Source organism: Podarcis gaigeae (assembly GCF_964106915.1).
Source record: "Podarcis gaigeae genome assembly, chromosome: 5".
NCBI lineage: Eukaryota > Metazoa > Chordata > Lepidosauria > Squamata > Lacertidae > Podarcis > Podarcis gaigeae.
In genome coordinates, this window is record NC_139681.1 from 73497049 (window position 1) to 73523839 (window position 26791).

The 26791-nt window shown below is 43.3% G+C and overlaps 1 protein-coding gene across 1 annotated transcript in view; it reads left to right on the forward strand.

Annotated features, from left to right (window-relative positions):
- GRK7 (G protein-coupled receptor kinase 7) overlaps positions 1–22552 on the forward strand; it is a 43509-nt gene extending 20957 nt beyond the window's left edge. Inside the window, exons 3-4 of the mRNA XM_083739040.1 lie at positions 12361–12632; positions 21840–22552. Coding sequence (XP_083595166.1) covers positions 12361–12632; positions 21840–22161 — 594 coding nt within the window. The 3' untranslated portion in view covers positions 22162–22552. The remainder of the gene's footprint in view (positions 1–12360; positions 12633–21839) is intronic.
- Positions 22553–26791: the final 4239 nt, after the last annotated feature.

Here is a 26791-nt window from a genome sequence, read left to right on the forward strand (position 1 = left end):
CTTTGGGGGAAGCTGTGACCATTAAAAATGGTATAATGCTGCTTTAAATGTACAGTACAGATGGGGAAGATGGAATAGAACACAGTGGTTGGAATCCTACCCTAAACAGAAGCTTTCCATGCTGCAATAGTTTGTTGCAGGGCAGGACTGTTAAATATCTAATTGGCCGCAATTTCCCCCATCCGTGTTTCTATGATCAAATTAGATTAGTGAAGTAGTTCTGCCTTTTTAGAATGGGAGTTTTTGAGGAGCCAATTTGTTAACACAAAAAGAAAAGCACGTTCTGTTGCACGTGCCTCTATCTCCCTTTCCCAGTGAAATGGTAATGGTGCAGAAGAAGGAAGATGGAGGCAGTGAATAAAAGAAGAATGTGGGAGGCAAGTCATGGTTGCATTCCTACATTCTAGGGATACATAGGAGTCTCTCGTGTTCCTATCTGTCATAGTCCTTGCAGTGAAGAGGGAAATTTGGAGAAAGGCTACCAAACGATCATCAGCTAGAGCTATGGATGGAGGAGGAATTCCATTCAGTTCACATTTAAAAGTGAACGTACCTAATTCACAATTTCCAAAGCAATATGTTAACCAAACAAACCTAGCCTTCAAAATTCACACTTCTTTGAATTTTGTAATGTTGTCATTCAGCCAATTAGCATACAAATGCATACATATAAAAATGCATGTATTAGTAAAAATAACAATAATGCATTATGCTATGGAAAACTGCTTTGGAAAGAATGTGCATATTGTGTTATTCTTAGCTTAATAACTTTCAGAATCCAGGATGCCCATAAACATAAAATAACCTTGATTAACTATTTACAAATTGAGGAGTCCTGTTAAAGGAAGCCATAGCTTCTTTATTGCTGAATCAGTCTCCTGCTTAGAGGTCCCTTCCAGTCTCATCTGATTCACTTAAAGTGATAGCATCCTCACAAATACTAGAAGAAATGTGCACTAAAATGCTGTTGAATTTTCAGCAAATGGCTACAATCTTTTTAGGCCTAACCACTCATTATATTCATGATGTCATTAGCAATCACATAAGGATTTTTTAAACATGTGCAAGAGGGCTGGTTCAATTGTCTTCAGGAATGCAGCACTCCTGAAAATTTATTCCCCACCACCACCATCACGGTGCAGCAATTAGCATTAAGGGCAAAGGATCTCAATGGCACCAATGGAATATTTCTCCCTAATACTAACTTGTTGGGGTGTGTGGTTTAACTGATCTCACAGCTGGGAAAGGAAGACTATTATTATACCATTCCATGCTCTGCATTCCTGTGGGCAATTCCCCACCCACCCAGCTCCTATGCCTAGTATTAAGTTGTTGTTTTCTTAAAGTACATTAACAATGCGATCAGCAATTGTGTTGTGTAACTTGTAACTTGGAAAAGACTCTGATGTTGGGAAAGCTTGAGGGCATAAGGAGAAGGGGATGACAGAGGACGGGATGGTTGTACAGTGTTCTTGAAGCTACCAACATGAGTCTGACGAAACTGCCAGAGGCAGTGGAAAACAGGAGTGCCTGGCGTGCTCTGGTCCATGGGCTCAAGAAGAGTCGGATATGACTAAACAACAGCAACTTGTAGTCAGGTCCTTTTTTAAAAAGCAACAGACGTGATAGAGGTTTATATGGACAGAATGGGGAAAGTGGAGTTTTCCTGCCCAGTAGGAAGAGAGAGGGCGAGTTGAAGTCACTGTTGGACAAATAGTATGAGTACTTGGGCAATTCTCACATGGCCTCCTCAAGGTAACAACACAAGTTGGGGGCATGTTGAAGCTACAGCAAGGCTTCTGTCTGTTTAAGAGCTCTGGAATGGTATGGTGTTTCAACAAATGCAGTCTCCACCAGGGTGTGGAGAACTATACTTGCCTTCCTCAGTTTATAGCAGGACTAGCTGTGCTGTGGTTTTCCAGAAGGTGCTGGTCTTCATCCTGTCATCTCTGAAACATTAGCCAGGCTGTCTAGGGCTGATGAGAGCTGGAGTCTGACAAAAATATGGAGAATTACACATCCACCACCCCAGGTTTATGTGGAAAGAAACCTGATTTATTTATTTTTAATCTATCTGCATCATCATCATCATTTGCATTTATAGTCCACCTTTCTTCCAAGGAGCATAAGGTGGCATACAGAGTTATCCCCATCTCCACTGTATCCTCACAAACAACCCTGTGAGGTATGTTGGGCTGATATCAGTGATTGATAGTCGCCTATTTAATTTAGTGGAGTGAAGTTTAAATGCTTGAGGAGGCTCCTTTGGGAGGAAGAAAGGGGTGTAAATTCAGTAAATAAAGTTACTTAAATAACTGGTCCTGTCACTTTTCAGCATAGGACCAGTTATTTATTTAACGTTACTCATTGAATTTACACCTCTCTCTTCCTCCCAGAGGGGCCTGCTTGACACCCAAATGACAATGAACATATTAAACGGCCTGATTTGACCTGCCAGCCCTTTATTGCCTACTTTGACTGGCAGTGTCTTTCCGCTATCCCAGGCCTTTTTCATCACCTGTTACTTTTTAGTTAGAGATGCCCAGAGGTTGAAATGGAACCCTTCTGCCTCTGTGGGAATCCTTTCATTCCACCTGCCGCACTCTCTCAATGCCTCATATCCCATTCACTTGTCGTCTGTTTCCCCAATACTTTTGCTTCCTTTACTGCCCTATCATTTAAAAAAAAACAAAAAAAACCAGTCTACAGCTTTTCTTTTCTCTTTTGACCTGGAAGGGAGCAACTTAACTGGCTTTCCTTTAACTTACTCTTGCTTTGGAAACCAGTGGCTACGTTCTTAATACACTGTCTTTTAGCCATCGGAATCTGATTAACACTAATGAGACTTATGCAGTTAAAAATGTACCGCCTCAGCCTGCAAATGTGACCCCTTGGTGCTATCTCTGACTTCATAAGCACCTGCTATTTTGAGAGAAAGGGTCAGCAGTTCTTTCTCTGATATGACAATTGAAATTCAACTCCTGCTGTAGAATGCTATGCTAATATCCAGGCAATCAGATTATGATATACCGTATTTTTCACTCTAGAGGATGCACCGGACCATAGGACGCACCGGACCATAGGAGGGGGAGAACGGGAAAAAAATTCTCCCCCACTCTGCTCAGCGCCCCTTCAGCGAAGGGGCAGGAGAAACAGAGCCCCTTCCATTTCTTCTCCTGCTTCCCTGAAGTGGCACTGCGCAGAGAGGGGAAACTGTGCAGTACCTCTCCAGCGAAGCGAAGCCTGGAGAGCAAGAGGGATCGGTGTGCACCGACCCCTCTCACTCTCCAGGCTTCAGGCGGCTATCCGCAAGCCTTTGGAGCGCAGCGTGAACTCCCGCTGCGCTCTGAAGGCTTGCGGATAGCTGCCTGAAGCCCCCAGAGCTTCAGGCGGCTTCAGCGAAAGCAACGCGAAGCCTCCGGAGCGCGGGGGGAGCTCTCCCTCTGCGCTTTAGAGGCTTCGCGTTGCTATCACTGAAGCCAAGGAGCCTACATTCGCTCCATAGGACACACATACATTTCCCCTTAATTTTTGGAGGGGGAAAAGTGTGTCCTATAGAGCGAAAAATACGGTACACTGCATGTCCACTCCAGAAGTGAGTCCCATTGTGTTCAGTGAGACTTCCTTTTAGAAGTTTTTTGGGCTTACAACCACAGCCTATTGAGGGTAAAAGCAATGGCACTGTTCAGACAATCGTTCCTGGTTCTGTAAACCATCATAAACCTCGTCAGTCCTCCCCTCCTGCAATTCTACACCAGCTTCAGTGTGATGATTCTGGTTTATATTAAACCAGGGCTTCCCTATTACGTCCAAACACCCCAGATTATTTTCCTGGTTTGTTAACTAGCATTAAGCCAGAATTCCCTGGGTCAAATGTCAAGTGGAACTCTGGCTTAAAACAAGCCAGGCTGTTTGTATTGAAGCTAGTATACAATGGATGGGTGCATGCAGAACCCCACTGGAGGAATTCACTTTTTCAGTTCCATTCCCTTTTCTGAGTAGCAGATTTCAACTGAATCTGAAATCTGGTGTGCTACACTCACATGTCAATTCGTTCGCAGTAATTTAGTTGTTCACTTTAACTGAACGCTCCAGATGTTTTTGTGCATGTGTGTTTGTTTTGCTCATGGTTTATCGTAATTGCATCATACATTTTGTAGTTTGGAGCCTCCCTAAAAATTTATTACAAATGTGTGCCTTACTCACAGTTTTGCTGCACCAAGGGTTATTATAGGAGTGAAAGTGGCTTGGGTTAAGTTCATCAAACGGTTACATATATATTGTGATAATGCATGACGCTTATTCATAAAATAATAAATATAAATCTATTTTTTAAAAAATGGCAACCAGAATTTGACTCAAAAAACTTAATCTGTGCCTAAAGGTAAAGGTACCACTACCCATCAGGGCCAGTCATGACCGACTCTAGGGTTGCGCGCTCATCTCACTCAAGAGGCCGGGAGCCGGCGCCATCCGAAGACACCTCCGGGTCACGTGGCCAGCGTGACTAAGCTGCATCTGGCGAGCCAGCACCAGCGTCGCACACGGAAACGCCGTTTACCTTCCCGCTATAAAGCGGTACCTATTTATCTACTTGCACTTAGGGGTGCTTTCGAACTGCTAGGTAGGCAGGAGCTGGGAACGAACGACGGGTGCTCACCCCGCTGCAGGGATTCAAACCGCCAACCTTTCGATTGGCAGGTCCTAGGCTCTGTGGTTTAACCCACAGCGCCACCCGCATCCCTTCAATCTGTGCCTAGACACCAGTAAATTCTTTCCTGTGAAACATGTTGGAGCCTCTATTTGAAGATCTTTTATTGATGAATGGTGAATTTCAGGTCAGCAAAGATTGCCAGAGAAACTCCAGTGTGAAACTGCTGAACTAGAGCAGTGAACACACCATACATTTAAAAATACATTTAAAGCATATGATTTTCCCCAAGCAATCCTGGAAACTGGAAGTGAAAGATATTTCTAATTAAAATATTCCCCAAATGTGTTTTCCTCTCATTCCTCCTTCTAGGTTTTCCTCCTTACTGTGTCTTGGCTATAGGATGAAAATTAATCACAGTAGAAAAATGAGGTACCAATGGCAAAGGTAAAAATGTAAAGGTAAATGACTGCTGGACAGTTAAGTCCAGTTAAAAGCAACTATGGGGTGCGGCACTCATCTCACTTCAGGCCGAGGGAGCTGGCATTTGTCCACAGACAGCTTTCCGGGTCATGTGGCCAGCATGACTAAACCACTTCTGTCGCTTCTGTCACTTCAGGCCAACTAAACCACTTCTGGCGCAATGGGACACCATGACGGAAACCAGAGCGCATGGAAAAGCCTTTTACCTTCCTGCCGCAGTGGTACCCATTTATCTACTCGAACTGGCGTGCTTTTGAACTGCTAGGTTGGCAGGAGCTGGGACAGAGCAACAGGACCTCACCCTGTTGTACGGATTCGAACCGTCGACCCTCAGATCAGCAAGCCCAAGAGGCTCAGTGGTTTAGACCAGAGCACCACCCAGAGGGTAGGACCCAAACCAATCTCTTCAAGTTACAAAAAAAGGAGATTCTGACTAACTAAACAGAGAAGCACTTTCTGACAGGAAGAGCTGTTTGACAATAGAACAGACTCCCTTGGAAGGTCGTGGACACTCCTTCTTTGGAGGTTTGTAACCAGAGGTTGGGTAGCATCTGTCGGGCATGGTCTAGCTGACTTTCCTGCATTGCAGGGGGTTGCACTAGATGATCCTCGGGGTCCTTTCCAACTCTATAACAACTGTTATTCGGTTCCCTCACTGCGAGATGTGAAGCTACAGGGAACCAGGGAGAGGGCCTTTTCGGTAGTGGTGCCTGCCCTGTGGAATGCTCTCCCATCAGATGTCAAGGAAATAAAGAACTATCTGACTTTTAGAAGACATCTGAAGGCAGCCCTGTTTAGGGAAGTTTTTAATGTTTGATATTTTATTGCTTTTTTATTCTGTTGGGAGCCGCCCATAGTGGGTGGGGTATAAAGAAATAAATTATTATTATTACTATTACTATTATTATTATTATCCCAAAGCTGGTGATATATGTAGCAGAGCAATGCCCCCTTTTTAATTGGCAAATTAATCTGAAAAAATAGGGGTTGTATTGTTGTTTGTTCTAAATTATTTTACTTTTTTAAAAAATCAATTCCCGTTTTTGGATAGCTTTTATCTTATTTTGAGAACCTTTTTTTAAAAAAAACACCATTCTTAGTGAATCTGCAAAAACTTGGAGATACTGCAGAAATTTGTTCAATTAAAATGCACCTATAAGACATTTCCCAATCAGTTATGAAGCTCAATGGCAGACCTTTCAAGGCATTAATAGCCTATCCTAGCCCACAGTGTAGCTGAGATACTAAAAGGAATATAGGAATAGGAAACCACTGGAACAAGCAAATAATAATTATGTGGAACAGAAGCACAGAATACTTTTACAATTTGTCTTGGCACACACAGGGTACAAAGTATAAGTGGCACTTATTCATAGCAGCTTGGGTTGTGCTTGAAATGCCATTGAAACAAACTGCAGAAGCCTTAGGACAGTTTAATGCCTGCAAACATCTTTAATTCTTCAGTACCATTTGTGATGGGACGCGGGTGGTGCTGTGGATTAAACCACAGAGCCTAAGACTTGCCGATCAGAAGGTCGGTGGTTCGAATCCCCGCGATGGGGTGAGCTCCTGTTGCTCGGTTCCTGCTCCTGCCAACCTAGCAGTTCAAAAGCACATCAAAGTACAAGTAGATAAATAGGTACCTGTCAGGAGTTCAGAAGGAGAGACACAGGAGGGGGAGCAAATGGAGAGTGAGGAGGAGGAGTACGAGGGGGGCGCAGGCAGTGACAGTGGCCAGAGTTATTCCACAAGCCTCTCTAGCGAATCGGAGGACTCACAGAAGGGAGCGCCGGTGGCCAGAGCGAAGGGGGGTCCAGGGGGGAAGCCCCAGGAGGAAGGGGCCAGCGGGGAGTCCCTGAGCAGCAGCTGGAGATCAGGACCAGCGTCTCCACCAGAGCGCAGTGGGGAGGGGGAGTCCCAGGAGTCGGGACCAGTGTCCTCACCACCAGAGGGAGGAGAGGAGTCAGGTTTGGCAACACCCACATCAGGAAGCGGGGAAACGGTCAGAAGGAAAGTCACCGGCTGGGCGCGCGCGCCAAGTTCAAATGTACAGGAGCGCGGCACAGCGGGGAGCCCGGGAAGGGAGCCAGGTCCTAAAGCCCGCCGGAGGGAGGGGCAAGACTCAGGAGGCTCAGCGTCAGAGGAGTCCAGGAAGGAGGGAACCCCAGAGGGCAGAAGGACCCAGCGCAGGAAAGAGCAGCGCAAGAGGTGGAGCCGGGCTAGAATCTTAAACTGGTGTGGGTGGAGCAGTGAGTCAGAGGGGACTTAGCCGGTCTAGCGTCAAGACGTGGGTCTGCGCGCCCAGAGCTTGGAAATGGAAACTAAACTTTAATAAAGACTTTTGTATATAACATCCACTGGGCGTTGGTCCTCTGTGAGCTGGGACCTAGCGGCAGTCCTGACAGTACCGCTCAGGGGTCATTTGTGAAATTGAGATTTGGGGCAGATCTACACTCGTTTATAACGTTAAAATGTGACACCAGAGGACGCTGCAGAGCAGCAAGTCACCGACAAAGGGAAATTGCCATTGAACCTTATAGAACATTCAATTGAATAACGTTTAGCAGATCAATGGAGATTGGAGAATAGCTTGATTCCAACACTCCCATTGGAAATACAGATGTGGTCATTTTGTACCAGAATTCACAAAGATCTAATTCCTCAAGCATTCCTAGCTGGGACTAGGGATGGGGGAGAAATGTGATTCAGTTCAAAGCTGTATCTATCAAATCTATCAAAACAATATGAGAACCAAAACATGGTTTAAAATTTGTACTTATCTGAATTGAATGCAGTTCTCTGACCAACCAGTGTTTACAAGAAATGCACATTTTAGGGGGAAGCATGTATATATAAAAAAGAAAAACGGGAAAATAGTATATGATACAAAAACGCATACTATGCGGAGTTATTGCTTACAACTATGAGTACATTCATCAAAACTGTATACAAAGGTGTGTCAATAGGGAGAAAATTACACTAAAATGCTGGCGAATTTTTTGTTGAACTAAAAAGTTTCATGAGCCCAATTAAAAAAACACACAACTCATATTTTTGTCATTTTGTCACCCCCCTCAGTGTTGACACCGGGGTTGGCCCGCACCCTCTGCACCCCCCTTCCTCCGCCACTGAGAGTAAAAAAATCATTTCCCCTTTCTTTTATTGAACCTCACACTTCCAAATCTAGGAACAGTGCTCTCTCACACATTTTCTCTCTTTCCTTTGGTGCTCTTATGAAAGGTTTTGTTTATGATTTGTATGCATGCTAAGGTTTTTTCAGATATGGTCTTTTCTGGAATTCCAGAAAAGTATGCAAGTGGGGGGACGCAGGTGGCGCTGTGGGTTAAACCACAGAGCCTAGGACTTTCTGATCAGAAGGTCAGTGGTTCAAATCTCCGTGACGAGATGAGCTCCCGTTGCTCGGTCCCTGCTCCTGCCCACCTAGCAGTTCGAAAGCACGTCAAAGTGCAAGTAGATAAATAGGTACCGCTCTGGAGGGAAGGTAAACAGTGTTTCTGTGCGCTCCTCTGGTTCACCGGAAGTGGCTTAGTCATGCTGGCCACATGACCCGGAAGCTGTACGCCGGCTCCCTCGGCCAATAAAGCGAGATGAGCGCCGCAACCCTAGAGTCGGCCATGACTGGACCTAATGGGCAGGGGTCCCTTTACCTTTACCTTATGCACATGGAAAAACCCAACAACAAAACTGAGCACAACAGACACACAACTGTGGCTAGCTGTTATGCATGCCTAGTTATGAGTCTAATGGAAGGGGTGAGTTTAACTAATTGGCATGTTTGGAGGTTCTAGCAGGGGAGCGCAGCTATCATATACCCTTGACCGAAGAACAGTACACTCCTTCTATCTGGGATGGTCGTCCTCTTCCACCGAGCGTGCAGCTTTGGGAGAGACGCACATGGAGCAATGAGGGAGGAAGGGGACACTCACCTAGCCAGCCAGATCAGCTGAATCAACCCGGGTGATCAATGGGGTGACAGATGTCACAGCCAGATCGCCCTCTGGAAACCTGCAGAAATGAGGCAGATTGCTTGCCTCTTCTGCCCTTTGGCGGGTGACTGTGCCGTTGGGTGGCCTATCTATTCTGAATGTATTCTGAATGTATTCTGAATGTTCTTATGTGATGCCAATAAAGGTTATTGGACTTGACTTGACTTAATTGGCAGGTGGGATAAGATGAACGCAATGTGGATTATGTCAAAAGAAGGGAGTGCCTACAAGTGTGATCTGTAAGAAGCATATTTGCAGCTGAAACAAAGGCTGAAGCAAATGCGCACCTGAGCGCATTAGGAAGACAAATGAGAAAACAATGGATTCTCAGCAATACAATGCTCTCATATGGGCATGTCCATAGAAAGGGATGGGGGGAGGCTCCCTTCCATTACACAACACTTTTACAGCTTATCCCAGCACACGTGGGTCTATCAACAAATGCTCAACTGGGGCTGCTCCTCTTTGCTTCTGGTAGCTACAATTGTGCCTTTCTATTGTTCTTGATGGTTTCAGATGATGGATTTTAAATGCAATTTTAAATACAGTTTTATTGCATTTTAATCTGATTATTTTATTAGTGTAATCCACTCTTGGAGCCAGCTGGCTGGAAAGCAAAATGAAAATAGAATGAATTAATGATTGAATACAATATTTTGAGGAAAAACCAGCCATTACTGTTTTAAAACACATAGACGCAGATTTTTCTCCCCACGCTTATAACAAGTTTCCATTCCTTAAATAGAAGTCATCTTATAATTGTTTGTTTGTTTTATTCTTAGTTGGAGGGTCAACCAGTCAGCTGGCTATGTGTTCCACTTTACAGAGGACTATCTAAAGGGGACATCTCTATGAAGGATTGCCTAGTCTAAGTCCAGTTTAAAGAATACAAGAATAAAAAGGGAGAGAAGGGGCCTTGAAGTTGACAATCAGACTGAGTAGGCCCAAGGGTCAGTCTTTCACCAGTATGGAGAGGTGTATTTCCACTGAAATGATAGCAACAATGTCTAAATGTGCATCTGTACATATAAATATAAAAGGGACGACAGATGACGAGATGGTTGGACAGTGTTCTCGAAGCTACCAGCATGAGTTTGACCAAACTGTGAGAGGCAGTGGAAGACAGGTGTGCCTGGCATGCTCTGGTCCATGGGGTCACGAAGAGTCGGACAGGACTAAATGACTAAACAACAACATATAAATTAACATAGGCAAATATTTGTGGTGTAGCCAACTAAGTTCTGCTCAGAATAGGTAAAAGTAAAGGGACCCCTGACCATTAGGTCTAGTTGTGACCGACTCTGGGGTTGCGGCACTCATCTCGCTTTATTGGCCAAGGGAGCCGGTGTACAGCTTCCAGGTCATGTGGACAGCATGACTAAGCCGCTTCCAGCGAACCAGAGCAGCGCACGGAAACGCCGTTTACCTTCCCGCCGGAGTGGTACCTATTTATCTACTTGCACTTTGACGTGCTTTCGAACTGCTAGGTTGGCAGGAGCAGGGACCAAGCAACAGAAGCTCACCCCATTGCGGGGATTTGAACTACCGACCTTCTGATCGGCAAGTCCTAGGCTCTGTGGTTAAACCCACAGCACCACCTCCCATTCTGCTCAGAATAGACCCATTAAATTAATGACCCTATGTTCAGTCATGCCCATTATTTTTTATGGGCCTACTTTGAGTAGGACTAACATTGGATGCAACCTTTTGTCCCCTTCCTCCCCCCCCCCATGCATTTCCTTTTTATCTGTGATGCATAAATGACCACCCTGGCAACCAGTCCTCCTGGTGAGTCACTGTCTTCACCTTGGCTACAGAACTGAGATTAGGAAATGGGCTATGACGCGAGGATCTCGAAAGAGGCTATGTGATGAAAATAAAGGCCTGAAGAAGGAAGGAGAGAAGATGCAGCGAATGGAGTAGAGGAAAACAGAAATGAGAAAAGGTGACTCAGGGAGGGGGGCAGAAATCTTGTGCAGAGCCCAAAGGAGGAAATGCTGTGTGCTGATGGTAAGAAGAGGCAGTCAGGCAGGAGTAGTAGCAAGACAAAAAGGAGCCCAGAACTCAGTTCAATACATTGATTGAACGAACCCTTCCATTCTCCATACGCGCATCAAACCGAACCCAGAAGTGACCAAAAAAGTAAAAAAAAATAATTCAAGGAACAGGGCAGGGCATAGGTGGGGCAGGGGCACAACAATGTGTTTGCAAACATTTTCAATTGTATATGATTTCACTGACGTGTGCGGTGCTTTGAAATGGGGATGTAACGTAACCGGGGGTTGTCTGTATAATGAAAGCGCCCGCCAAACCTCCCTGGGGAGAGCATTGCGCAAACGGGGAGCCAGTGCAGTTTGTGTGTATGTGTGTGTGTGTGTTAACCATTGGTAAAAGGGACGCGGGTGGCACTATGGTCTAAACCACTGAGCCTCTTGGGCTTGCCGATCAGAAGGTCGGTGGTTCAAATCTGCGCAACCGGGTGAGCTCCTGTTGCCCTCTCCCAGCTCCTGCCAACCTAGCACTTCAAAAGCACACCAGTGCAAGTAGATAAATAGGTACCACTGCGGAGGGAAGGTAAAAGACGTTTCCATGTGCTCTGTCAAGGTGTCCTGTTGCGCCAGAAGTGGTTTAGTCCTACTGGCCACATGACCAGGAAAGCGGTCTGTGAACAAATGCCGGCTCCCTCGGCCTGAAGCGAGTTGAGCGCCATGCCCCATAATCACCTTTGACTGGACTTAACCATCCGGGGGTCCTTTACCTTTTTTTTACCTTACCCTCCAGAGCAGGAGAAAACAAGCTTGCTCCATCCGATGTGACAGCCCTACTTTTGAGTGTGAATATATTGGGTATTTTTCCTTGAACCATTGGTGAGCTTTATGCTCCCTTATATTGGGATGTGTGTTAAGTGAACTGTTAATTGTTGCCTTTTTTCTATGTTCTATTACAATTATTATACTTTTCATTATGTATCATTATTGTATTCCTGTATTTAGACTTCTTTATGTGAATTGCTTTCAGCACAGATGCATTTATGGAAAACATGGTATGCAAATAATTTGGCTGTAACTATGATAGACATCTGTATCAAGAGATGATTGTTTTCATTACTAGTAATTGCAGCTGAAAATGCAATTGTACATGATTAATCAAAAGAATCTTCCCCCCCCTCAGAGACATTGCTTTTTTAGGATTACTAAAGCGGTCTTTTTATTGTCACAGGCTGGAACTAATGGATACATGGCTCCTGAAATCCTAAATGAAGAGAATTACACCTACTCAGTGGACTGGTTTGCTATGGGATGTAGTATTTATGAGATGGTTGCTGGTCGAACGCCATTCAAGGATTACAAAGAGAAGGTTGATAAAAGTGAAGTTAAAAGAAGAACCATAGAAGATGAGGTGAAGTTTGAGCACGCTAACTTTGATGAGCCAACAAAAGATATCTGTAAAGCGTTCTTGGCAAAGAAACCAGCAGATCGTTTGGGAACCAGGTAGGATTCTATTTACCTTGACTGAAAAAAGAAGTTAAGGAGTAATGTCATCAATTAATTTTAGGTTCATAGGTTCTATAGAGTTTACTAAGACTGTCCAAATGTGTCTCATTGTTAATGTTGGCCAGAAAGCAAAACGGAGCTATCATAAATTGGATGTACGTTTTACCCTATGTAAGTTTTGTGTTCGCTTACAGCAGAGCAGACACGGGAAAACTGACTTCATGTATCAAAATGCTTTAAATGTTTCGTTTAACTCAAGGGTGGCTATCCTATTGGAGTTCAATAACACCTGGAATTTAGTAACCATAAGTGGACTGAAAGGAAAACACTTTAACTTTAACTGGGCAGGGATATTATCTCAAGTCTGAAGTTCTTCTCTGATGGTTGTGGTCACATTACATTTCAAGCACATTTAAGGCACACGTAGAATGCCAGCAACTGTAATTTATTAAGGGTGCTGGGAATTATGGCTCTGTGGGGAGTAAACTATGGAACCGAGAATTCTTTGTGGGAAGCCATGTCTGCTAAATGCGCTTTAAATCTATGGTGTGTGTGTGGCCAGGTGACTTTTAAAGAGCAGGGAGAAAAAAATACTTTCCATAATTGTTTTCCTCCAAAGGCATAGTACGGAATGCCTTCTGCTTTGCTCTTTTAATGAACTTCCAATTCATGGCCAGTGCATTGAAATACAGTTTCCTGATTCTGTCTTTTTCCTTTGTTCCCTTATGCGCAGGTGATGTCCAGTAATGACACAACAATAAGGGCTGTACTTTGGTTGTAAAATACGGCCTATGTAAACTAAGCGCACAATCCTTAATCTACCCCCATCAATAATATTATTACAGGCCACTCCAGTCTGTGCACAGGATTCCAGGGGGCTTGGCCCTCAACCAGTGTCTGTGCTCCTTTGTAGAATTGAAGATGTGGCAGAGGCTGTTGTGCCTTTAAGAAATATGATTTGTCCACATATCTACACCTGGATTTAGATGGAGGAAGTCTACTTCCTACAGCAGGGTCATCTCAAGAGGGTCTTGTTCCCCACAGCAGGGCAGCACTGGAGTTCAAGGCATCTCTCCCAGCCTGCCTTAAACCAACCAGCCAAGATTGCTCTGCCCTTTTTTCAGGTGCCAAACTCTTCCTGTGACATCACACCCAGTTACCTTGGCAACCTTCCAGATCTCCTGTCTCTGTTCACACCTCATGGCAGGGGAGCTCTCTTGCATTCCAAATGCCCCCCCCCAATGGCCCTGTATTTATTTCTTAATGACCTTAGCTGGGCCAGGTATTCTTGCATAGGTTAGCCCAGAAATCCCTCTGCAGCTTGTATTTCTCCTACATATCCCAAATAATCAAAATCCTGCCATTTATTAATGTTTAGGGTTTGGGAGAGGGTCCCCAATGAGCCTCTTGGGCTTGCTGATCAGAAGGTTGGCAGATCAAATCCCCGCAATGGGGTAAGCTCCCGTTGCTCTGTCCCAGCTTCTGCCCATCTAGCAGTTCAAAAGCATACCAGTGCAAGTACATAAATAGGTACTGCTGCGGCAGGAAGGTAAACACCATTTCCATGCGCTCTGTCTTCTGTCACAGTGTCCCCTTGTGCCAGAAGTGGTTTAGTCCTGCTGGCCACATGACTCGGAAAGATGTCTGTGGACAAACACCGGCTCCCTCAGCCTGAAAGCGAGATGAGCGCTGCACCCCATAGTCAAATTTGACTGGACTTAACAGTCCAGAGGTCCTTTACCTTTTTATCTTAAGCAAAATCCTACCATTTATTAATGTTGGGGGGAGGTCCCCCCAAAACCTATAACACCACCCCTTTTTAGAGAAAGGTTCATATTTCCATAGATGTGCAAAAGAAATAACAGAAAAGTAGCTAACAACATTTAGAACAATACATCAAACCAAACCATAGCACAGTGACACGTTTAAAAACACAATAGCGCTTCCTCTCCAAGTGATTCCCCAGCTAAGGGCACAACAGCAAGGATTGTGCTTGGGCTGATAGGCTTCTCTTTGTAAATTATGATGCACAATCCTTAATTCACCTCTATAATGTGCCTTGAGAAACAAAAGTATTCCAGTGTGCCATTTGTGTATGTGCCACTTTTCAGAGTTGTGTTAGCAGCACATGCAGTTCTCTGCTTCCAATCTGCCAGGGAGAGAGAGAGAGTGAAAGTGGGATAGCTAAGAAAATGGAAGGAAGAATTAGGCCAAATTCATACGTACTTAAACCTTGGTTATAGTTGGGAATAAGTATTAAGAGGGTAAACCAAATGCCACACAGAAAGGTGGGTTTCAAGGAAGATTTGAAGGAAAGGAAAGAGTTTAGCATTGAAAACATCAGTGGCATAAATTTTAATTACTGTCCATCTACATCAGATCTTCGTATTGTTTGAGGCCTATGGACACATTGGGAACCTGGAAAGACTAGCATGGGCAGGGCCGTCTTAAGCACATCAGGCGCCGTGGTGCAAAGCTCCCTCCGGCGCCCCCCACCCCGTTTCCCAGGGTCTTTTAGGGAGGATGGCGCTGCCAGCAGGGCTGGAGCAGGCAGGCAGTGGCTGGAGGGCGGCTCCTCCGGCAGGGAAGAGGCGGAGGCTGAGCTGGCCGCTTTGTGCCACGGTGGCCACGGCAGACGGAGGCTCTGGGTGTGGCACTGCTTCGGCGCAGCATGGCGGAGGCGGGCGAGGGCAGTGAGCTGATGCCGGGAGGTACTGCGTTCAGCCTCCGCCTCTTCCCTGGCGCCTTCCAGAACTTGGCGCCCTGGCACCCTGTGCCACTAGCCTCTATGGGTAAGATGCCCCAGAGCATGGGCACAACACACACTTCACCACCATGAACACACCACAGCCTGTTCTACTGGCTGTGGTAAATGCGTCACCCTCCCCAAATCCTTGTTCTCATTTGTTCCTTGTGCTACATTTACAACGCCTGATCTATGTGTTGTTCTAGTCAGCAGTCAGGATTTTCAGTGAGCCTAAAACTGGTTATTTGCTCAAGGGCAAACATATATTACAAATAATATGTATTCCTATGTTGTTTCTGCAGGAGAGTTTAAGAGTGCAGGCAGAATCCTGCAGCACACCCTGCAGAATATCACATAGAAATATACAGCTAGAAATGGGAAGGTGTTGCATGGGTTTTTTAAGTGATTTGATTTTTCCAAAGGCCTTGGAGCAACGGGTGCATGGCTTCTTGAACTCATGGAACTCTTGAACTCATAGCATCATTTCCTTTTGTCAGAAGGCCAAAGCGTACAACCTTGTGCGCTGAGGTATAGTCTCGTTTGGATCACCCTGTACTGTTTCAGTGGGGAATTCTAATGTGTCCAGAGGATGTGATTCTTCCCTTCACAGTATGAGTAAATTCAACTATTTCTAGTTCTGTGTGACACAATTCAAGATGTAAAAAGTGTTAGGCAACTTCCCTCGCTCCAGTTCTGTCACTTAAAGAGAAAGCAAGCTTTCAAGTTTTTGTTCTTTTGAGGCTGCATACAGTAGACGTCAGGATATATACAAACGCAAATTCTAAATGCTTAAGTCACTTCAGCCAAATTGTCAACCTAGTCATAGGTCCCTTGTCCAGGGACAACCAAAGTGGTGCCATCCAGTTGTTGCAGCGTTATATAAATATATTTTATCTTTAAAAAATCCTGCTTAAAGAAGAAACATGCAAGACTTATCATAATCTAATATTGAGGCCCTTTCCAACTTTTCAATTCTGTGATTCATGACTAATTCTCTGTTACCAATGAACCATGCTATCTGAATGAAACCCAGGCAAGGTGAGGTAAAATAAGGTTTTGTGCTACTTCTTGGACAAAAGGCCCCGCTATAAGCAGGAGAGAAAGGGTTAAGAATAGAAAACGCAGACCATCAGATGAAATAAATACAAACTGCAGCAGATAATGTCAAGGACAGCCATGAACAGTAATGAGACCATAAAAAGCATAAGAGTTAAGCACAAAGCCAGGGTACCGGAATAACAAACTCGTATATAGACAGGCAGGAAAAGGTGGTCTTTGTCATGATGAACATAAGAAGAGTCCTGCTGGATCAGGCCAAGGGCATCCTGTTCTTACTGTGGCTAGCCAGAAGCCCTTGGGAAGACCGCAAGCAGGTGTCATAGCATTTAATTTTTTTCTTATCAACCTAAAGATGGCAAAAGAACCTAAGAAAGAACCTGCAGAATCAGGCCAGTGGCCCATCTAGTCCAACAACCTGTTCTAACAGTGGCCAACTTTACGCCTGTGAGGAAACCTGCAAGGGGGACCTGATCAAAACAACTCTCTCAGCAAGCAGTATTCAGTAGAAGAGTTTGGATTTGATATCCCGCTTTATTACTACCCTAAGGAGTCTCAAAGCGGCTAACATTCTCCTTTCCCTTCCTCCCCCACAACAAATACTCTGTGAGGTGAGCGGGGCTGAGAGACTTCAAAGAAGTGTGACTGGCCCAAGGTCACCCAGCAGCTGCATGTGGAGGAGCGGAGACACGAACCCGGTTCCCCAGATTACGAGTCCACCGCTCTTAACCACTACACCACACTGGCTCTCAGTGTCAGTGGAGGTTCAGCATAGCCATCAGGAGGCCAAACACACCTTCCAAGGAAGGATGTCCCAAAGTAAAAGGAACAACCTACCTTAAGAAAACAAGTTCCATACTCTGCCTGTGTTTTATAACCTGTCATTCAACCCCACCCTACGTTTTACATGTGGTAATGTTCTTCCAGCTACTCATGAAGTCTGCAAAAGGGCAAAGGAACCTTTTTTTTTATTACACCACATCCGTGTTCCTGATCCTGTACAATCCTGCTGCAGCTTGCTCAATGTTATATTAACCTCTGAGGGAATCGGAGAACCGCCTCGTAACCGTTATTTGTGCAGATGTTTTTCACGCTGCTGTTGATATTCCGAAATATGCTGCTTTAGCATTCCTTGCTAGTGGTGGTATTTTCTGCATGAGTACGAAGAGGATTCCACTCCCTGCCCCCTCCCCCAGTCCCCTTCTCACCATCCAGCAATAAATTTGTTACTCTGAGTCTCTCAAAAGCAATTGTCAGGGGTCCTGACAGCAATATAATAAGATAATTCACAAAGAAGCACTGGAACAAAAGTAAGGGGGGAAAGACAAATTCAAGGCATAGACCTCTAGTCTTGTTTTACGCATTGTTGTTAGTACCAGTAGTGGAAACACATATATCGAAATCCATGAATGGTCTTACAGGGTTTGAAAGGACCATAGATGTTGTCATATTATGTGAAGTAATTTGAAATATTCAGATGGGATGGGAGAGAGAAGCTACACACTGTATACTGGAGGTAGCAGAAAGCCTGTCTATGCCCATTATACTGGAGATATTGTTGAAGAATAGCTCATCCTTATTGTAAAGATTAGCTAAAGATTCTAAGGTCATTGAGACCTTGGGTGATCTATTTAAGTACCTGTTGCGTAAGTTAAAGCTTCTCATAGGCAGCTTTAATAAGCACACCTGACCATTTAAAAATGTTCTGTTGTTTGTGATCAAGAGCCAGCATCAAAAGAACTAGGGTCAGAAGAGATTAACTATTTCATCTCCTAGGAGATTTGTATAATTATATTTTGTACTCTTTGCCATGTGCGAACAAAAATAAACACAAAACCCTTCAGGCAAGTCCGTCTCCCAGATGGGAAAGATAAATGATGAGCACAGGAAATCGCTCATCCACAAAGAGATATAATTTATTTGCCTTGCAATGTTTATATAGTGCACTTCAAAATTAATTTACAGAGCCATATAACATACAAAATTATGACGAAGTAGAACAATGCAACAACTAAAGAACAATAAAAGCAACGTAATAAGCAACTAAAATTAAAATTAGCAATAAATTTTCAAGCAATGGCCTCAAAGGCTAGGACCAGACACTTGTGCCGTCCAGTAAAGCAACAAGTGTCACTTAGGGCCGAATGCACATCCCAGCGGACAGCACTCGCCATTGTGGAAGCAACTACTGAGAAGGGGCAGAGGAGAGAGACAGGAATATTTTGAGAATCCTTTTAAATTGTTCGCCAGTGTGCAGGTTTCCTGAAAATAACAACAACAACAACAACAACAATAACAATAATAATAATATACCCCGCCCATATGCCTGGGCCTCCCCAGCCACTCTGGGCGGCTTCCAACAAAACACCAAAATACATTAGTCCTTCAGATATTAAAAGCTTCCCTAAACAGGGTTGCCTTCAGATGTCTCCTAAAAGTCTGGTAGTTGTTTTTTCCTTTGACATCTGGTAGGAGGGTGTTCCACAGGGCGGGTGCCACTACCGAGAAGGCCCTCTGCTTGGTTCCCTGTAACTTGGCTTCTCGCAGTGAGGGAACCACCAGAAGGCCCTCAGTGCTGGGCCTCAGTGTCCAGGCAGAACGATGGGGGTGGAGACGCTCCTTCAGGTATACTGGACTGAGGCTGTTTAGGGCTTTAAAGGTCAGCACCAACACTTTGAATTGTGCTTGGAAACACAAACGTATAAATAAGTCTGTTTATGAATCTGGTCAATTATAACATCAAATTCAATGGCTTCTGTTCAGGACAAATTGGAGTTGTGCTGTGTTTATTTGCCAACAAACAAAAAGATCTCATGGAACAGCAAGTGATATATAGAGAATGAGCCCTGTTTAGGTAAATGTGCCTGCAAGTTCTCAAACAGTCTTTATCTGGAAGGGGGAAAGGGAGATCCACCAGAGAGAGCCAGTGTGGTGTAGTGGTTAAGAGCGGTAGACTCGTAATCTGGTAACCAGGTTCGCGTCCCCACTCCTCCACATGCAACTGCTGGGTGACCTTGGGCTAGTCACACTTCTTTGAAGTCTCTCAGCCCCACTCACCTCATAGAGTGTTTGTTGTGGGGGAAGAAGGGAAAGGAGGTTGTTAGCCGCTTTGAGACTCCTTCGGGTAGTGATAAAGTAGGATATCAAATCCAAACTCTTCTACCCAATCCTGGAAAATCTATGGATCTCCTACTCTTTACTCCTATAAGGTCCCTATGGCCTCTTGTTTACTTTTGTACATGCATGTATTTCAGCCTGGAGGTGGTGCTAAAATGCCACTTTGTAAGCAGGGGGTGATAGCTCTTGAATTTGTTTAAATGTTATTCCCTACCACAGCCTGCAGGCATTCAACTCAGCAGCAAGTAGGAGCTGGAGTGGGGTGGAGCCTGATGTGTTCCTCCTAAGCTGGCAGTAGTCATTTTCAGGTACCACATTTTTTTCCTGGCCTGTGGGTCACACATCTCTGAGATTCTATGCATATCCACCAACATTTCACAGAATAAAAGGGAGGCATGTTTATAGCATCCCAGTTTTCTAACTGAAAATCACCACCCAAGACCCCGCTGCAACTTACACATTGCTGAAAGCCCTGCTCTGTTATATGCTGCATTGTCAATGCAGCATATTAGCTATTGACTAAAAACAACACAGGGACGCGGGTGGAGCTGTGGGTTAAATCACAGAGCCTAGGACTTGCCGATCAGAAGGTTGGTGGTTCAAATCCCCACAACGGGGTGAGCTCTCGTTGCTTGGTCCCTGCTCCTGCCAAACTAGCAGTTCGAAAGCATGTCAAAGTGCAAGTAAATAAATAGGTACTGCTCCGGGGGAAGGTAAATGGCGTTTCCGTGTGTTACTCTGGTTCGCCAGAAGCGGCTTAGTCATGCTGGCCACATGACCTGGAAGCTGTACGCCAGCTCACTTGGCCAATAAAGCGAGATGAGCGCCGCAGCCCCAGAGTCATCCATGACTGGACCTAATGGTCAGGGGTCCCTTTACCTTTACCTTACATTTGCATCTTACTAAAATCTCTGTCATCTTTACAAATATTGGAGGAACTTATTTATTAATAAATAAATGCTCAGGAGACCCTTTACCTTTGGCTTTAAAAACAAAAAGAATGGCATCTCTTGTGTGCAAAATGGCATGCTGTGCACCTAATGGTGCCTTAGCATTAACATGCATGCAGGTATATGCTTGCATGCCAGATACATAATGCTCCCTCTCCATGCTCAGAATTGTAATGTGTAGAAACCCTGGGAAGGAGCTGGATCCTGAAGAATGACAACTCTAGCAACTCACGTTGACAACTTTTTAATGAGGCAGCCCTGAAAGGCAAAAATGGAAACATCAGTTTTCTGGACTCAGATTTCAAAAATTGGAGCTGTCTCTGGTAATCAAGGACAAATGAGTGTTAGACAGTGATTCTCAGTTTATTCCCCCAAAAATAATTCTAATGCAATTTATATACTGCTTGATCGTAAAAACGGAACAGAACTGAAAGTGGTTTACAAAATTATATCATTACGAATAATAATTCAGGAAGAAAAGAGTAATAAGAATTGTATATTCTTCTTGTACATTCTTATTGCTTTGTATTATTATGATGCAATAATAATTGTAGCCTTGCAGTTCCTTAATCACAAGAAGCCTTTAAACACTATAGTGTAATATCCATTTGACATTGACTAAGTTCTCCAGGTGATGGACAGTCCTGACATTTTCAGTGATCAGAAAATGGCTGAACAATGTCAAATGCATTTTTGTCTTTAAGACTGTTGGGGTCTTCTCAAAGGGACCACCTGGGCATCCTGGGCAGACTGTCCTTCTATGCTTCTTGGAGAAAAGGTAGAGGACAGAAGTGATTCCATTTAAATGCACAAACATACACACCATTTGGTATTCAACGAGTTTGCATTAGAGCTGCTTTTTGATTCTGATGCTTTTAGGGCGCCTGCATATTTAACACATTTTAAATTGCCTCCTGATTCCTTTATTATTGTAAGCCACACATGAAAGTGTCTGAAGAATTAGGTTAAAATTTCTATAATACATGAACATGTTCCTAGGGCTGCTTACCAGAATCTTTATTAATATTAGATTAATTTTATGTCTAGTTTAAATAGTGCAGCATATCAAAAGTCTAGTGTTAAGACTGACGTTGATGCTTACGTTTCCAAAACAAGATGGTTTGCAGGGACCTACTTCCAAGTAGATATTCTTCAAATTTGCTTTTCAGCCTGATTAAAACTTGGTCCGTGAAGTAGAAAAGCCTTTTGTACCTTGAGTTAAGAATACATAAAACTAATTTATTTTTGATCACTTTTCTCTGATTTTGCAGTTGAATATGCCTAAGATCTGTGCATGTTTGAGTTTAACCTTGAAATTCTCTTGTCTTATTGCAGGAGTAATGATGATGATCCCAGGAAGCATGCTTTCTTCAAATCAATAAACTTCCACAGGCTGGAGGCAGGCCTTATAGATCCCCCCTTTGTGCCAGATCCCAGCGTTGTCTATGCCAAAGATGTTGCAGACATTGCCGACTTCTCTGAAGTGCGGGGGATAGAGTTTGATGACAAAGACAAGAAATTCTTCAAGAAATTTGCAACAGGTGCTATCCCAATACCTTGGCAAGAAGAAGTCATTGAAACAGGACTGTTTGAAGACCTGAACAATCCCCACAGATTAGTTGCCGACTCGAAATCTGGAGTTTGTTTGTTGTTATAAATATTGCACCAGAAATGTAAGGGTGGGAATGCACCATTGAACTTTCCATTATTTCAAAGACTCTAAGGTGTGTAGCAAGAACTCATTGTCATCATAAAGGAAAGCCGAATAAACTGTTCTCTTCCATTTTGGTATTTTATTGGAAATTTTCAACGAAGATTGAGGATTATTTTAAAATACCATGATGGCTTAACAACTCATGGTGATTTCTGGATAAAATACACAAAATCATTTGGATATATATTTTCCTCCCTTGAGACTGCTTCTGCTTTGTTAGGTTTCAGTAGTGATACATCCATGTTCTTTATGAAAAAGACTTATCACTGGAATGACACAGTGGGTCTAAACTGATTGCAGTTAAGTAGGAAACTCAATAAAAATGTATATAGGCTATGCTTCTCCATTTATTAAGTATTAAAACAATAGTCAACATATTTTTGCTACTGATTGCAACTTCCTATCAGATTTCCTGATAGTATATCTTTTCACTCTGATGAAAGCTGTAGTTTAAATTAAACTACAAAATGAAACACACCAGTATGTAACTGGTCTTTAAAGAGAGAATAATATAAATGCAATAGGAATGTTTATTCAGCAAGCAATGGGATTAAAAGAAATGGCTAATTGTTTTTACAAGTGCTTTTAATGTTGGAAACTAATGTACATAACGTGTCTAGCTTAAATGTGTACTACATCTGGTTCTTTTACAAATCTTTGTAAATCTCTCATTCTGACATTTCCTTTTTGTGTGTCAGGGTGTTCTGAAGCTGGTTAATTTAGGCAGGCAAATCTTAGATAAAAACAGCAGAAGTTCATTTATGCAAGTTATGTCCCACCCTAAATTCTCAGATGAAATTATTTCTGTGGCCCTGCAGAACTGTATAAACTTAAAAGCGAGCATGCAATTGAACACTTGGGGAGGTTTATGATTGGAGAAAATCTCAAAACAGATGGCACCAAATTACTCACTGATAAATGTAATTTTTTTTAATTATGCCATTTACAATCTTGAACCTAAGCCTGCCTCCCAATCAGTTTATCTATGTGGTTGCCATCCATCCAGCAGAGTGACTCGAATTCTGATCGCATTCTGAATTTCATCCAGTAAAACTTTAATTAGATATTGTTGTGATCCAAAGTTTTGTATAAAACTGAGTTAATTTACAAAGAGCTGTGTCTCCTCTGTTTATTCCCTGCTATTTTAGCTTTTTTGTTTTGCAATCTGCACATCTTATCCTCAATAATACTGATACTTGAAAGTGAGAAAAAGCCCTACTTCAGATGAAGTGACTCGAGGAAAACAGGCAGAAGCCTGAGCCAAAAAGATCTTTTGTTTCTGTGCATTCCTTTAACTGAAGGGAAAACATTAAAAAAATTTAAAAATTAGCCCAGACTTATTTCAGACATCCTCCCATTTGTGGCTGCTAGAATTACAAGGGTACAGAACCAGAATTCAGGCCTAAGTTAAAACCACAAGAGACCTGCTTATTAAGATATGACAAATCCTGTGTTTTGCCCTGTATACTGCAATGTTCTATTTTCAGTTCAATGGTAATCTTAAATTAATCTCAGAACATCTCCCATGAGGCAGGGTGAAGCTGGCGGAATTTCCAACAAGATCTCGCAAGATCTTGCTGAAATCTCATGAGATCCCACAGAGCACATGAAATCTCATGAGATTTCAGCAAGATCTTGCTGGAAATCGGCACCAATGCTGGCACTGCTTCCCTGGCGGAGGCAGTGGCAGGGTAGCACTGGCCATTTCACATCAAGCAGAAAAACAGGATGTGCCGTCCCTGTGTGTGAGCGGCTATTCTTATCTTTTGCAGAAGTGTCAGGGTTTGGAAAAGGGATTCAGGTTTCAGATCCGATTTTTTATTTTTTTAAAAATACTAACTTAGAAGATACAGGGGAGCCCAGAGCTGAAAGTGGAGTTTGGTGAAATGTGGAAAACAGTGGGAGAGCCGACCCAGTCACTGGAAATCCTTGCAGGTTAGAAGGTTCGTGAATGGACCGAACAGCAAAAATGCATCATTTGACTGTGTTCCTGGAGAAGCAGACAGTACGTCCGAAATGTTAGTTGCTGTTGTAGGAAATCAGGTTTAAGATCAGGATTCTAAACTAATTCTGGTGAACTGAAATTATTGGTTAAGCTTCTTATTTAATGCATACAGAAAGAGTTATTTACATATAAAAATGGAGCTGAAAGTCCTGATTCTCCCTTGCTGCATCAAAGTTAGTGAACAAATGAACTCACTCTTTGGGGATTATTGTGGTGATGAAATCCCAGCTGAGCATGTTTATGAGTAGCTGCATCTAAGAAAACAAGCTCATCTTACCAGTGCACTTTAAAGCAAGCAGCTTCTGCGGTAATCCACAATTTTTTTTATTATGGACTGACAATTAGATGTTTGAGTTAGACAGTATGCAGATTCATATCAAACCAGCAGGACTCAAGTAAATTAAATTTTCTAAACAGCTCTCTTTCCAGCATACAGGCATAAGCAAATATCCACTGGAAGAAGATGAACATTCAAATTAGAATTAAACCAATGTTCTTTTTTTCTAATGCGGTTTTCATGTTAGTAGATTCTGATGAACTAAACTGGACAACATAAATTAACGAAGATTGTCTTCATTTAAAGTTTCTTTCTTGTATCAGAGCAATGCCATTCCAGTAAAACAATTTCCCCTGTAATACTTTTGAACTACTTCAATTTTTAGTTTGTTGGATAACAAAATTACAGGGATTTGCATATCCCTAGTGACACTCTGAATAATAACAGAGGATATAATTAACTCACATTAGCTCACCATTATTCCTTTCATGAAATAAAATAAAATTGCTTAATTTTCTTCTTTCACAATTAATTTTCACAAATGAAGAAAGGTGAGAGACTATGAGAAGCAAATGGGAATTAGACCTTGAAATATTCCCCTCCCAATGTTTGTGAAATCAATGCCATCTCTTTATACCTAAAGCATCACCTGACAGTAAAGAATTCCTACAGGTATCAAAACAGGAGTTAATTTAAAACTCTTCAGCTGCAGGAAGGCACAAGATTGGGGAAGGCTGCTCTGTAGCAAAATAACATGGCTACCATGAGGTAAACTAAGGCAGCAGTCTTGCCAGATCTTAAATAACTGACTCCTGGGTGGAGGAATGTCTTGGTGTTTTGTTCAACTATGTTTATTTTTAAGGTCAACAACAACTATACAAGACCTGGAGTTGGGGTGGGGGAAGCCACCAGCTTTGAAGGAAACGCTCTGATGATACTTTATGGATTTGTCAAGTGATGAAACAGCAGTGTTAACAAAGGTTGGGCATCACCCCGAATCTAGCAAGATTCTAGGGGGTTCCGGGATTGTATTTCCGTTGGGAACCATGATGTGGCAAGGACTGTCATGTCTTTAAGAAACATGGTTTCTTTTACACATATTTGTACCTAAAGCCTTCAGCGGAAGGGGTGCAGAACATTACACCCCAATAGTGTTCCTTGTTGCTCCTCTCATCGCAACAACAACAACAACAACAACAACAACAACAACAACAACAACAACAATTTATTATTTATACCCCGCCCATCTGGCTGGGTTTCCCTAGCCACTCTGGGCGGCTCCCAACAGAATATTAAAAACATGATAAAACATCAAACATTAAAAACTTCCCTAAACAGGGCTGCCTTCAGATGTCTTCTAAAACTCAGATAGTTGTTTATTTCCTTGACATATGATGGGAGGGTGTTCCACAGGGTGGGTGCCACTATCGAGAAGGCCCTCTTCTAGGTTCCCTGTAACCTCACATCTTGCAGTGAGGGAACCGCCAGAAGGCGGACCTCAATGTCCAGACTGAATGATGGGGGTGGAGACACTCCTTCAGGTATACTGGGCTGAGGCCGTTTAGGGCTTTAAAGGTCAGCACCAACACTTTGAATTGTGCTCGGGAACATACTGGGAGTCAATGTAGGTCTTTTGGAACTGGTGTTATATGGTCTCGGCGGCCACTCCCAGTCACCAATGGCCTCTGGTCTCTCAGTGAAACCTTTTCCAGCCAGTACATGTGGAGTTTGCCCTCTGGCCAGCTTAGACACTTGGTCCTTCTCCCTCTGGTTTGCACATTTCTTTTCTATGTAATGCTTCATTTCCAGCTTGAAAACTGCTGCCTTTAATAGCACGAGAGCCCTGTCCAACTTTCCAGGAGGCAAGCCCCAATAAGGTTGCAACTGGTTTGGAGAAACCTTGCTCCTTTGCTGTTTATAGGCCAATTACAAATAAGGCATGCTGTTACCAATAGGATGTGAAAAATCATTGGTTTTCCATGTTTCCTCTTTCCTCCCTTTCCCACTGGTTTGAGAAACATAGGCCAAAGCCTATGTAAGTCATATTCAGAGTAAACCCATTGAACTCACTGAACTTATGCTGACTATGCCTTAGTTGGGTATCAACCATTGTACTTAGGGACTTTATTCTACTGTGTTTACTCAACCTGCCTAGAATGATCCTTCTTTTGTAGATTATATTTTCTGATTCAGTGAACTACCCCTAATGCTGCAGTAAAAGAAACGAAGATTATTTTAGCACCTTACGTAATGCTGCATTGTTTGTGCTTTATATGTTATGCCAAGAACAA